The sequence below is a fragment of the Melanerpes formicivorus genome, unplaced genomic scaffold (genome assembly GCF_026170545.1).
Source record: "Melanerpes formicivorus ecotype bairdi unplaced genomic scaffold, bMelFor1.0.p_v2 SCAF_37, whole genome shotgun sequence".
In the NCBI taxonomy this organism is placed as follows: Eukaryota; Metazoa; Chordata; class Aves; order Piciformes; family Picidae; genus Melanerpes; species Melanerpes formicivorus.
Genome location: NW_027142389.1, coordinates 1,210,931 through 1,224,786, shown reverse-complemented (window position 1 = coordinate 1,224,786; position 13,856 = coordinate 1,210,931). Strand labels below are relative to the sequence as shown.

At 47.9% G+C, this 13,856-nt stretch overlaps 1 protein-coding gene across 2 annotated transcripts in view; it reads right to left on the bottom strand.

The window, feature by feature from the left end:
- LOC137450661 (gamma-aminobutyric acid receptor subunit alpha-3-like) overlaps window positions 1-13,856 on the bottom strand; it is a 69,089-nt gene that overhangs the window by 50,273 nt on the left and 4,960 nt on the right. For both annotated transcript variants that reach the window (XM_068157474.1, XM_068157473.1), the window contains exon 3: window positions 11,413-11,534. In XM_068157474.1, the coding sequence (XP_068013575.1) occupies window positions 11,413-11,534 (122 nt within the window). The remainder of the gene's footprint in view (window positions 1-11,412; window positions 11,535-13,856) is intronic.

Below are 13,856 nucleotides of genomic sequence, written 5' to 3'. Positions count from 1 at the left end.
TCTTCTCTTCTCTTCTCTTCTCTTCTCTTCTCTTCTCTTCTCTTCTCTTCTCTTCTCTTCTCTTCTCTTCTCTTCTCTTCTCTTCTCTCTTCTCTTCTCTTCTCTTCTCTTCTCTTCTCTTCTCTTCTCTTCTCTTCTCTTCTCTTCTCTTCTCTTCTCTTCTCTTCTCTTCTCTTCTCTTTCTCTTCTCTTCTCTTCTCTTCTCTTCTCTTCTCTTCTCTTCTCTTCTCTTCTCTTCTCTTCTCTTCTTCTCTTCTCTTCTCTTCTCTTCTCTTCTCTTCTCTTCTCTCTCCTCTTCTCTTCTCTTGTTAGATGTAGCCTCTTTTCTGGCTGGCAACCAAGTGGAGCCCACTGAAGGTGTGTGCACAGAGCAAAGCATGCAGGAGAACCAGCCCAGCATGGGATCACCATCCCTGGAGGTGTTCAAGAGGGGATTGGATGTGGCACTTGGTGCCATGGTTTAGTAGTCATGAAGTGTTGGATGACAGGTTGGACTTGATGATCTTTAAGGTCTTTTCCAACCTTATGGATTCTATGATTCTTGGGGCCCCAACATCACTGCTGGGAGAGGGATGCTGGAGGAGAAACTCCTGCCTGGCAAGGGAGGAGAGGTCCATCTGCAGTATGGCCATACCCACTGAGTGCCTTCTGCAGTTAAAGACCTTCTGTTTTGTATAAAACTCACATCCACTTCCCTGATTTGCAAATTAATTCTATGTCGCTGTCCTTGCCAAAGTGGGCTTAATGGTATTAACATTACATGACAAAGAGAAGCAATGAGAAGGCTTCTCTCATAATGATGGCCAGATTGATCAGGAAATAAGAAAGCTTTCATGCTTTTGTTCCTTAACCCTTCCTCATGCAAGCAGACAGAGCCCTTATCTAAGAAAAGGCTTTTTCAAATTCTCAGCTGAGACCAGGTGTACCTCTCCAGAGGGAAGGGTTCTGATCTTTGCAGCACAAAAGCTTGTAACTCAATTCCCACGTCTGGAGGGGCCCTTTACAGAAGATGTAACTTGTGGAAAGGAGAGTTTGCACCTTCTTTTTTTTTTTGCAGGAGAGTGGCCTTAACTGGCTGAAGTGACATTCACAGCTCTCTAGCAGAAATGTCTTCAGGCAAGTAAGTAGGAATGTGGAACTGCGAAGATCTGATCTGGCCTCTATGTGTACAAACAACTGCCTCAACCAGAACCAGCCTTGGGCAGGATCTCTGGCACCTACCTTCTTGCCCAGAGAGGTTGTGGAGTCTCCTTCTCTGGAGACTCTCAAACCCCATCTGGATGCATTCCTGTGTGGACTACCCTAACTGATCCTGCTTTAGCAAGGGGTTGGACTCGATCTCTGGAGGTCCCTCCCAACCTCTAATGTACTGTGATACTGTGAAATTGCTGAGGTTTTGATTCTTTGGGGATTTTTATCTTTTTATGGTCATCACAACTTTTCTTGACAAAGTCCCCTCAATTTAAGAAGGACATTGAGACTCTTGAATGTGTCCAGAGAAGGGCAACAAAGCTGGGGAGAGGTCTTGAGCACAGCCCTGTGAGGAGAGGCTGAAAGAGCTGGGATTGTTTAGCCTGGAGAAGAGGAGGCTCAGGGGAGATCTTATTGCTCTCAACAACTACCTGAAGGGAGGGTGTAGCCAGGTGGGGGTTGGTCTCTTCTCTCAGGCAACCAGCATCAGAACAAGAGGACACAGTCTCAAGCTGCACCAGGGGAAGTTTAGGCTGGAGGTGAGGAGAAAGTTCTTAACTGAGAGAGTTGTTAGCCATTGGAATGTGCTGCCCAGGGAGGTGGTGGAGTCCCCATCCCTGGAGGTGTTCAAGAGGGGATTGGACGTGGCACTTGGTGCCATGGTTTAGTAGTCATGAGGTGTTGGCTGACAGGTTGGACTTGATGATCTTTGAGGCCTTTTCCAACCTTGTTGATTCTATGATTCTATGATTCCTTGTATCAGAACTGATACTTCCCCCCCCCCAAAAAAAAAAAAGGAGAGGCATCTGAAATTAGTTTTGCAAGGTTGAAATTGTGCCTTGGCTTTTCAGATGCAATTTATTTCGCTCCAGTCATGAATCATTCCATCCACTGATTCAGTCTGAACTTTGTCATCAATAGGATTTTCCAGGAGGTTTGGGGAGGTTGGGGGGAGCAACCACACTTATAAGGAAAAAAAATAAAGCTTTTCCCTTGCCTCTTGTTCTCCTTCTTTTGATTTGAATTCTGTTCTCCCAAAAGGTGAAGTGAATGGGGTGTCCTTTTCTCACAATGCAAATTGCAGATTAAAACCTCTCCCTGGGCTGTACTCTCTGCATACAATTGCCAGTACTCCACAGACTCTTCCCCCCCCCCCTTTAAAATAAACATTATCTGTGTGACCTTCAGAGGCAGAGTTCTTAAAGTAAGCTCCAGGTTAGTACATACAGACCAAAAAAAAACCCCAAACAGCCCTTACACAGAATTCCTGCCCCACCAAACTCAGTGAGAGTTCTGCCATTTACTGCAGCAGGCTGAGAATTTCACTCTGACTTTTCACAGTGTTTGGTTAAGGGATCCTGCAAGGTTTAACCACACAGTCTCTGCAGCAGCTCGCTCCCCAAAGCCCCATGCATCTTCCAGAGCCTCGTGAACGTTCCAATATCCCTACTTAATCAAACAGTAACTTTGAAATAAATGAACCCCCATTAACAACCTCAGAGGTCTGAGCGGCAGCATTAATCCTCCCACCACGGATGGATGCGATTTGATTGCTTCTTCCAGGTGGAACTGGGCTGAAATTCACCACCACCACCAGCCATGGCTTTGCCTCATCAGACATAATCAGTGCCTCTGTCTAGGTACACAAACTGCTGCAAACATTCTAGCCTCCAGCTCAATGAATAAAAGAACTGCTGTTTCCTCCGCATTTGACCAGTTGTTTCACCATCAGCTTCCCAAAGCACACCAATTAAAGTTGTTTTTAAGCTCTCTAATACCTATTAAAGTTAAAAAAAAAAAACCCCAAACAACTTAAGTCACAATCCATATCAAAGAGAAGTTATAAATCCTTTACACAGGGCTAAATGAATGTAAATTCTAATGAAGGAGTAGCTGCTGTCGTCCTATAGATCAATAAAGACATCCTTGCAAGCAGTTTATAGCCATCTCTAACATCATCCACTAATGTTCTTAAAACCATCTAACACATGTTCAACATGCTTAAACGTCAGCTCCCCCTTTCCAAAGTCATTATAAACAAATAGCACCATCCCTTCTCCGACATGCAGCTTCCCCTCAGGCAGAGATCAGCCGCCTAACACTTGCACTGGTTCACTGCAGGTGTCTGATCCAGCACCGAAGCTCTGAGATGTTGCTCCTGTACAAATTGCCGGGGTAAAAAACTCCTCCAAATGGATTCACTTCCTTAAAAACGTTCCACAGCCTTTGGCAAGGAGCTTCTTGCCTACAAGTGTGGATATATGGAGGGGTTAGAAGCTTGGGGCAGACTCGACACTGGAACCACACACTGCAAATGAAGACACCATCTAAAAATGCATCTGAAGCAGCATGAGTAACACTTTCCCTTTCAAAACCCTGGCAGCCTTGGGGCTTGCTTGTGGCCCCAGTGGAAAGCCCTGCAGTGTGCAGTATGAGGATAGCCTCAATGACGGTGACTGGTGCCTTTGGCCACACAGCTACCCCGTGCAGCGGGTTGGACAACGTGAAGCAGTAGCTGCTGTAGTGGTGCACTCCCTCCCGTGGCACAGAGAGCTCACAAGGTTTCCCCAAAGGACCCAGAGCAGAGCCCAGGTGCCGTTTCACACCGAAAGCTATGAATCTCTTTTCACAATGCGTTTCTGACCCCTCCGGAGCGTTTGTGATATCCCTGAAGCTTTGATACAGGCTTGTTGCCCTAAGCAAGTTCATAACTTATTTAAGAGAAGACTTTCACCCTTAGGCATAGCTGTCAAGCCTGTATTCCTCACTTGCCTTCTGATGTGTGCATGCCTTTTCACACAGAGCTCCCTCTCTCTGTACGCTGTGGGCTTAAATAGCAGCACAACTGGGAGCTGTGCATGAGAGAGGAGAGCATCAGGGCTGTGCAAATCCATGGCAAAGCTGCCTTGGGAGAGCTGCACCCAGGGGGAAGACAACCTTTTAAAAATGTGTTCCTAAGTCTTAACTTCAGAAGTTGGATGAGACACAGCAGGGTCCCCGTTGCCCAGGAAGGTAAATAGAAAAAAAACAACCCAAAAAAGAGCACTGTTCCAGGCAATGTCTCAGCTTCAAGTTAAAACCCATCAAGGAATCTCAGACAAAGACAAAAATCTGAGATAAAACATGGATTATTTCTTTTTTCCCCCTAAGAAAGGATCAAATTCCTCCCTAGAGTAATCAATACAAGGCATGAAGTCAGATCAGAGAGAAGAGAGGGGAGGTGGAACATCAAGACAGAAGAACAGATTAAGTACAGTTCTGAAACCCTGGAAATCATAACAAACCACAAAGGACCACTGGGTTTATCATCCAGTGTTTCCCTTGCACAAACAGTAGATCTAGATAATGTTTATGACAAGCTTCAGGCAATTTCATCACACACAGGTGAAAAAGCAGCCAAAGAGCTCAAGGTCTGGCCTCCCTGGACACCTGGGGATCACTTCTGCAAGGGAGAATAGGACACCCTGCAGCAGGACTATGCTGACACCACCCAGGTGTCCCCATAGCAACAGGCAGTACCTGATTCTTAGAATCATAGAATCAATAAGGTTGGAAAAGACCTCAAAGATCATCAAGTCCAACCTGTCACCCAAGACCTCATGACTACTAAACCATGGCACCAAGTGCCACATCCAATCCCCTCTTGGAACACCTCCAGGGATGGCGACTCCACCACCTCCCTGGGCAGCACATTTCAATGGCTAACAACTCTCTCTGGGAAGAACTTTCTCCTCACCTCGAGTCTTTTGCCAAGGGACCAAGAAGCCACCCATCTGTCCACCACCAAACACCTGAAAGCTGGGCTGCTGCATGCTAAGACTTTACATGCATCCAAAGAACTTGTGATGGTCTCTTCCCCAGGGATTTGCAGTCTACCCACAAAAGAAAAGGACATTTTTAACATTTTGTCCACATTTTAGGAAACAAAAGCTCTTCTAACTTCAACCTGGGCAATGCAACAATTTCCACTACTACTTGTAGAGATTCCTCTCACAGCAAACAGCTTTCTTCTTGGATCTTGCTAGGCAGATAAGCCCTCACTGTTTCAGCTTGAAGAACACTGTACTTTCAAGAGAGGAAGTTCTATAATGTAATTATTCTGACTATTTCAGCCCCTCTGCCTTAATGTTCTTGCAATAACAGACAAGCCCTGACTTGCTGGAGGTCAAGACAAAATGACAGATGCACCGAGGTGTAACACACCAAGCAACTCATGAGAAGGTCTCAACTTAAGTAAAGGGAGCCACTCTGAACCTAAGGCATAAACATCTTGGCCATCAGCACCTGAATCAGTGCAATACAGGTGGCACAAAAGGGATATAGATGTTTCTCACTTGCTCAGAAGCCATCCTGACAAACTAGACCACCATTTAAAAAGCAGGGGAAAAAAACAGTGCACTGCAGAAAGAAGAGATAAGAAAAACTCTCACCCAGGTGTGCAAAAGAACAAAGGGAATGGAATGGAATGGAATGGAATGGAATGGAATGGAATGGAATGGAATGGAATGGAATGGAATGGGGTAGAACAGAAGAGAATTAACCAGGTTGGAAAAGACCTTTAAGATCATCAAGTCCAACCTATCACCCAGCACCATCTAATCAACTAAACCATGGCACCAAGTGCCCCATCCAGTCTCTTCCTAAACACCTCCAGTGGCTTCACATCAGAAACTATTAGCAGGGCAGAGTAAGACCAGATCAAAGGTATCCATCTCAGGCATCCTTTTGCAAGCAGCAGAACATGAGCACACCCAAACCCGTTTGAATCTGAGGGCCTGTCTGTGCCAAGCCCAGCATGGGCAGGGAGATGCTGACACCAGGCCACAAAGAGCAGTCCAGTGGAGAGGAGGAAGGGGAGGCTGCCATGGGACTGGGTTGGAGGTGCTCAGGAGGAGACTTGATGGGGTGCTTGGTGCCATGGTTTAGTTGTTTAGGTGGGTTGGATTGGTTGATGGGTTGGACACGATGATCTTGAAGGTCTCTTCCAAGCTGGTTTATTATTCTATTCTTTCACTCTCCAGATATACCAAGTTGCAAAGGTACAAACTGGAGCTTTCCTTCTGCCTGGATGGGATCCACTTGCTGCCAAACATAAGGACAACTATGATTCTATGTTTCTATGAGAAGGAATGGGCATCATGCCATGTCCCCAGGGAAGAAGAAAACAACAGGGCCAAGTGGCTTGCTCTGCTTAGGGGACTGCCTCACTTTGATCCAGTTGCCTGTGTTTGATGGTCCCAGTAAACCCCATCTGAGAACTTTGGTAGCCTCCTAACCCTCCCCTGTCCAGAAGCACATTGTGCAGACACAGGCTGACAGGATGCTTGCCAGCTTGACTGCTCCCTCAGTGGGGCCAAGCCAGCCATTTAGGGACTCCGGAGACACGTGGGGAAAGCTTCAATACCTTGTAAGTGATGCAGTGTCCAGGAGGGAAAACAGCAATCGATCCTAGCTTAGCTGCTTAGCACGGTGCAAATTACTTTTTAATTGCAATTGGTGAAACTAACTTCTCTAGAAACTTTACAGCACATCTTCCAGAAAACTGAACAGCCTACCCTCTCTTTCTCTTCCTTGAGGCAATTATTCTCCCTCCTTGGCAACCCCTGGAAAAGGCCAACAGTTTTCTTGAGTGAAGGTTTCCCCTGACCAGCCAATACAGAGATTTTGCCCACCACTGCTCCAGATGCCCTCCTCCATACACCAAATAGCACCTCAGACACACTCCAGACCCTGTGAAGCAGTCCCTCCTCCAGTGCCTCTTCCCTGAGCAGTAGGGTGCTCTCCAATAGCAGAATAGAATAGAATAGACCAGACCCGACCAGACACTGTTGGAAAAGACCTCAAAGATCATCAAGTCCAACCTGTCACCCAATAACATCTCACCAACTAAACCATGGCACCAAGCACCCCATCTAGTCTTCTCCTAAACACTTCTAGTGATGGTGATTCCACCACCTACCTGGGCAGCACATTCCAATGGCTAACAACTCTCTCAGTGAAGAACTTCTTCCTAACATCCAGCCCAAACCTCCCCTGGCACAGCTTGAGACTGTGTCCTCTTGTTCTGGTGCTGGTTCCCTGGGAGAAGAGACCAATCCCCACCTGGCTACAACCAACCTTCAGGTAGTTGTAGAGAGCAAGAAGGTCTCCCCTGAGCCTCCTCTTCTCCAGGCTAAGCAACCCCAGCTCCCTCAGCCTCTCCTCACAGCGCTGTGCTCCAAACCTCTCCCCAGCTTTGCTGCCCTTCTCTGGACACCTTCCAGCAACTCAACATCTTTCCTAAACTGAGGAGCCCAGAACTGGACACAGGACTCAAGGTGTGGCCTAACCAGTGCTGAGCACAGGGGCAGAATGACCTCCCTGTTCCTGCTGGCCACACTGTTCCTAATGCAGGCCAGGATGACATTGACCTTATTGGCCATGTGGGCACACTGCTGGCTCCTGTTCAGCTTACAATCGACCAGTACCCCCAGGTCTCATTCTGCCTGGCCACTAGCAAAGCATGTTGAAAGTATTCTCAGGGCTGTAAAGAAGACCAAGAGCTGAGGCAAGTCTGGAAACTTCCCCTCTTGCCTCTCCTCAGGCATTTACGAGAAGGTTGTGTTTTGGTTGCAGCAAAGCAGACCCAAACTTTATTGGTTAGGAAATGAGGCTGCAGAAGGTACAGCTGCACAGGGACCATGGCTGAACTTCAAACAACCCAGCCACCCCAACCCCTCTCGTGGTAACTGTGCTGTGCATCACACCACCTTTGTAAGTACTGCAGAACTTCAATCACTCTTCACAGCAGGCAGCACAAGGATATATGGCTATTTTGGTGCACCAGTTATTCTTGGAGGATCACTCATGGTCTCACTGCTCACATCCCACTCCTCGAGCATCTCTTCTTTTTGTGTCTGTCTCTCTCCCTTTTTCAGTCGGTGCTACCTCTTTCTCCTAGCCACCTCTCCTCTCTCCCACTTGTGCAAGAAAGGCAAGCTCCAGGTTCAAAACTGAGACATGCCAGCTCTGCAGCAAGCTCCAGCAAAGGGAATTTGAGAGCTATAAATAGATGGTCCTCGCTGCAGCCCTTGTGGGGCCGTGCAGAGGATCTGCATGGTTGTACAACTCCAGACCAGTAGTAGAGGCCAAACATTGTTCATAAAAGCTCTCTCAGTGGGAGATTTTCTTATCCCACAAGGTTGGCCATGACAACAGATGTCTCCATCCCCTTGGGGCCCATTTATGTTCCTCTTCTGACTTAATAACCCACCTGCCCTGTGTTTTCCCAGGGAAAACACACTTTATCTGCTGACAGTGCCTTTCTCTCCTCCCCCATTCTGAATTCTATGACATGATTTATTTCTGCAGTTACCCCTTCCCTAAGCCCAGATTGCATTTTAGTGGTCATGGGGCCAAACAAAAGACTTATCTAGAACCATTAGAGCAAGCTAGATTCAGCCCACCTAGCAGAGACTGGGAGAAACCTCCTTCCAGCCACAGAAGACTCCTTTGTGACACCAGTGGTCATATCCCCAGTGCTACAAGGCATTCTTGTAGAAAAAGGGGTCCCTTTCCCTTTCTAAGGTAGCATAGAGACTGCTCACAAACCTCTACTTGCCCTCAAGAATGCTGGAGATGATGTCCTAAGCCACCCCCCGGGGAAAGAGCAGCAGCAAAGCACAGGACCACCCTTGCCTGGAGCCTGGCTGTGCCACTGCACTCCCAACAGCCTGAGCACTGCTCTGCCTCAGCTTGTGTCTGCAGCATCCTGGTAGGAAGAGGAGCTCTGGCATGGGAGCTATTAGAGTGGGTGGCAGCAGATGGTAAAGACAGAGGGGATAAGAAAATAAATACAAAGAGGCTATCTTGAGGGGAGAAGTCGCCACATCAACACTCTGTTGCTTACACAGCTCTTCTCCCGAAGCCTAAATAAACATTGCTCACTTCCCGGCACACCAGGCACAGGGACAGGCAGCACCCTGCAGCCCCAGGAGGTGCTGTGGGCCTGCTCCCAGCTCAGCCCTCTGAATCCCTGCCCAGTGTTTTCAAGAGGATCTGTCTTACATAGTGCATGGAAAGCAAGGCCAAGAAGGGAGCCTGCATGTCCTGCTTCTCAGTTACCCACGATTTAGACCAGTCCATCTTTCCATTAGTCTCTGCATGGGCACAATACTGCCTTGTCTGCCCTTGCCACAGAGACCAAAGCAAGGCTTGCAGGGTGCTAATGGATGCTCTTGCCTGGCATCTTCAGAAAAACAAGTGGAAGACATTCCCAAGGGAACTGGGGAGAGCCAGTACTACATCTACAGGGACTGTCCAGTGCTGTCTCACAGGAAAACCAATGTACCTTGTGAGCCACTGAACCACCCTGCAATACAGCTGCTGATCTGAAGCATAGTGATTCCTCTCACAGATCTCACATATCCTTGGAGAGCAGGAGCCCATCCCTTGCTGATTATTAACCCCTAAGTCCTGCAGCAGGACCATTTCTGCTTCACTAGCCACTGGCAGCACTGGGAAAGGTCTTCTCTACTATTCTTACTGACAGCAGCTCTGACAGACCTCCAAGGAATAAAAGCTCAGACTGAGGGAAAACAGGTCCAGCTAAGAGTGTGGAAAGCCTGGCTCATGAGGCTGCCCCATACATGCACACACACGCACTGATTACAGCTCATTGCCAGTCAAGAGACCCCAAAACCTGTAGCCCATGTCAAAATCTCCCACCTAGGTCCACAGAAGCGCTCCATGAAAGAAAAAAATCGGAGGTGAAAGCAGTCTTTAAACATGCAACATCTGATTTGGGTAAAGGCAATTCATTATGTTAAGAACATTATTAAAAGATCTAAAGCAACAGAGCAGAGATGTTCCAAGAAAGGTTTTAACTTCCCCAGCAAGGGGCTCCTGGGAGTCCTCCTGTTAATACTTTGCAAAAGGTTGTCTGCAACCAAGCATACAGTGAACATCAATGCTCCCTCAGTCCCCTTTCAGAACTTGTTTCAGTTAAATCAATTTGAGGAAGCAAAGCTATTAGTGGGACCGCAGTTAATCCTGGGGGAAAGAAACAAGCAACAAAAGTAATAAAACTGATGGATGGCTTAAGTAGACAACCCCTTCCTTCTCTGTCTGGGTCCTGCAGCATGGCAGCCCATCAGAGCTGAGATGCTCACAGCACAAACCCTTCTTCCCCATGGTCTCTGTAGACAGGGGGCTGGGAAGACAAGGAAGACAAGGAGGCTGCTCTGAGTAATGGAGGATGCAATCCAGGCTAGTGCTGTATCACCAGAGGCCCCATTGGCATGCAAGAACTCAGCAAAGCTCATTCCCAACCTCCTTTGGCAGCAGGACCTTCAGGGAATGGGGGACTTAATTTCTGGGTGGGAATCATGGTTCAGCAGCAATTCTTTGCAGCCGAGCAGGGTGGCTCAGAGCAGTGCAAGGACACCACCTCAGTGGCCCATGCAGCACACAGCTGCTGGCACCCGAGAGGGAGGATACCTGCCACGGCAATGTCCCTTGGCAACAATGCACCAAGAAACCACACAGGCCCAAGTCTTCCTCATCTCAGCAAGAAAGCTCACCTCTGTCTTCCCCACACATTTCCTCATTGCTTCTGCCTCCTTACATCATGCCAAATGTATGCCATGAGCATTATCAGGCAAGGTGACTACCACAGCTTGGCTTGCTAAAGCACTTTAAACATCTGTAGGTGCTTGGAGAGAAACTCAGCAGCAGAAGCTATAATGGCAGTGGTGTTAAAAGCAGCTCAAAAGACAGCAGAGCCTGGCTGACTGCCTGGTGCCCAGATCATCACACAGAGAAAAACTTGCCAGTTGACAGCGACACAGGAAATAACTGAGAAGATGTCAAGATGGAGGCTCTGTAGCAAAGCCCACTGACTGAAAAACAACACCAACAAGCAGCAAGTGGAAGGTCCTGCAAACATCACCATTTCTGAAAGGGTAATGAAGCACACAGAGGTTTGATCATATTTGCTCCATCTACAGGCCCACCAATGCAATGTCACAGAATGCCTCAGCAGTCAGAAACACGTTGCCTCTCATCTCACCAAACATCAACCACCAAGACAGCACAGCCTCAAAATGGGGAAAGCAGAAACAGACTGACTCTGGCACACAACCAGCCTCTCCTTTTGACAGCGCCAGACTTAACTCCAAAGTTGTCTGTCTCGTGTCTAAAGCTACACAGCTGTGGCAAACATCATCTGCCCACCCAACTGACCTCCGAGCCCGGGTCTCAGGCGGTTGTCATATCCATCCAGCAGCCTGTCCAGGATGCGGGTGAAAATGGTGATGTTGTCTTTGCTGTCATCAACAACGTCTGAAACATGCTTCTGAGAAAGCCTGCCATGCCAGGGGAAGAAAGAGGAAAGAACATCATCATCAGAGAAATCTATCAGAATTCTGCTCTGCACATGCTCTGAAGAGTGACTGGAAATGAAGGGATGCTGGTTCACCCTCCATGCTCTGCTGCAGCGGGACCTGAACTGCCGGATGGGGCATGCCTGTTGGTAAGGTGATGATGGGCTTGCAAGGTCTCCCTACAGAGCATTGGGAGTCAGCTCCCCTCTGGCCTCTGCCACTGCAGAATCACAGAATTTTAGGGGCTGGAAAGGACCTCCAGAGATCATCCAGTCCAACCCCCCTGCCAATGCAGGATCACCTAGGGCAGGCCACACAAGAACACATCCAGGCAGGTTTTGAAAGTCTCTAGAGAATGAGACTCCACAACCGCTGCTCCAGTGCCCCACCACCCTCACCATAAAGAAGAGAGGTGGAACCTCCTGTGTTCTGGCTTGTAGGCATTGCAGCCCTCACCATGGAAGCTGAGGCATCCCTACTGACCCTTCCCCACCTCTGCATGCTCATGGTCAGCAGCTATTTGGGTAGCAGCTTAGGAGCCCTGTTTTTTCAGGGAGCCTTCCCCTGCCTCAGCATCTCTCATCTGCCCCTAGCAAAGGGCATTTTTATGAACAGTAAGCAGTTACTCAAGTGCCAGCCTCTCCTTATAGGCAGCAGGGAAGAACTGATGCCAGTTATTTACCACATCAAGCCATTTCCAAGTTCCCTGCTCCTGGGAAGAGGCAGAAAAGTAGGAATTCAGTAAAGCAGGCTTGAAGCCTGAGCCCATCATTATAACTCTTTGTGAACCATCTCTGAGGTTTGTTGAACTTTCCCTGTTTATCAAATCAAATGAGTTTTCACTTTCCTATCTCTGCTCCACACAAGAGGCCTGCAAGCCCCCGAATCAGACAATTTCCTCGGGGTGTTTTCTGCCCCAGGTGGAACAAAATAAATAGTAAATTTCCCAAACAAAGCTCATCTTAACCAAACAAAACCTTCAATGCAGTTGTGCAAGCCCAAGGCACTCAAACAAAACATTTGCATTTTGCATCTCCCTTTCCATCAACAGAGAAGGAGCCTGCAAATCCTTCTCAAAGTGGCTGTCCGTAGGAGAGATTTCAAACAGCACAGACTACTGATGCTGTGGCTCCGAGCACAGCTTTCCCCAGCAGAAATACTTGTTAGGAGCAAAACAAATGGAAAGGCAGAAGATTAAGTAATAGAAAACCAAAAGAGAAAATCTACAGAGATGCAGGGATTGCAAGGAAAATGGAAGAGGAAATAAAAGAGACACCAAGGAAGCCAAAAAAAAAAGATTAAGAGGCACAGACAGGCAGCAGGATGGCTGAGGACATCCAGCCAGGGATAGGATAGGGTAGGATAGGATAGGGTGGGATAGGATAGGGTAGGATAGGATAGGGTAGGATAGGATAGGGTAGGATAGGATAGGATAGGATAGGATAGGATAGACCAGACCTTCAAGATCATAGTGCCCAACCTATCAACTAATCCAACCCACCTAATCAACTAAACCATGGCACTAAGCACCCTATCAAGTCTCCTCCTGAACAGGGGCAGACAAGGCTGCTGGAGCAGAGGGATCCTCAGCTGTGGCACAGGAGCACCTCAGGGGGCAGCCCTGACTGGCAAATCTGCCCTGTGCCATCAGTTGGAGAGACAAGTGACTGGGGAGGACTGCCCAGATGAAGGCCATGAGTACAGCACACTAGAGAGACGCTGGTGGTGCAATTACCCCCCCGCCCTGTCGGCACCTATGACCCCCTGAAGCATGCTCCCACTCCCCAAAGCTGGGTGAAGAGAAGCCCCCAAATTGTGCTATCTGCAACTCAAACAACTGAAAGTTATTTCATTTCTGCCGCTTTCCTTCTCCTCCTGAGCCTCATTTTATCTTGCTCTGGTTGATGTGCGCAGCCACTGGTCGAAGCATGCATCAGGAAGTAACTGGGGGGTGGGGGAGGAAAGAACAACAGCAAGCAAGCAAGCAACCAGAAAGAAAAATATCATTTAAGGATTTCAAAGCTTAATCCTGCTGCATCTCCTCTGGTTAGAGTAGTTACCCTTGGCACTACTGGTCCATTTGTAAAAACTATATGAAGGGTCAGAAGGGTGACAAGCAGCAGAGCTGGCTTAGAATTTTCTATTAAAATGTTCCCTGAACAGAAGACTCAGCTTCTGTTAGATAAAAGGAGACAAAATGTGTTTTCTAGCACAAGAGGAAACACTGAGAGCAGAGTCTGGGTATTTTTTAGAGTCAGGCTGAATCAATACTATTCAGCGTGCTGCAGCTAATTGAAATATTCC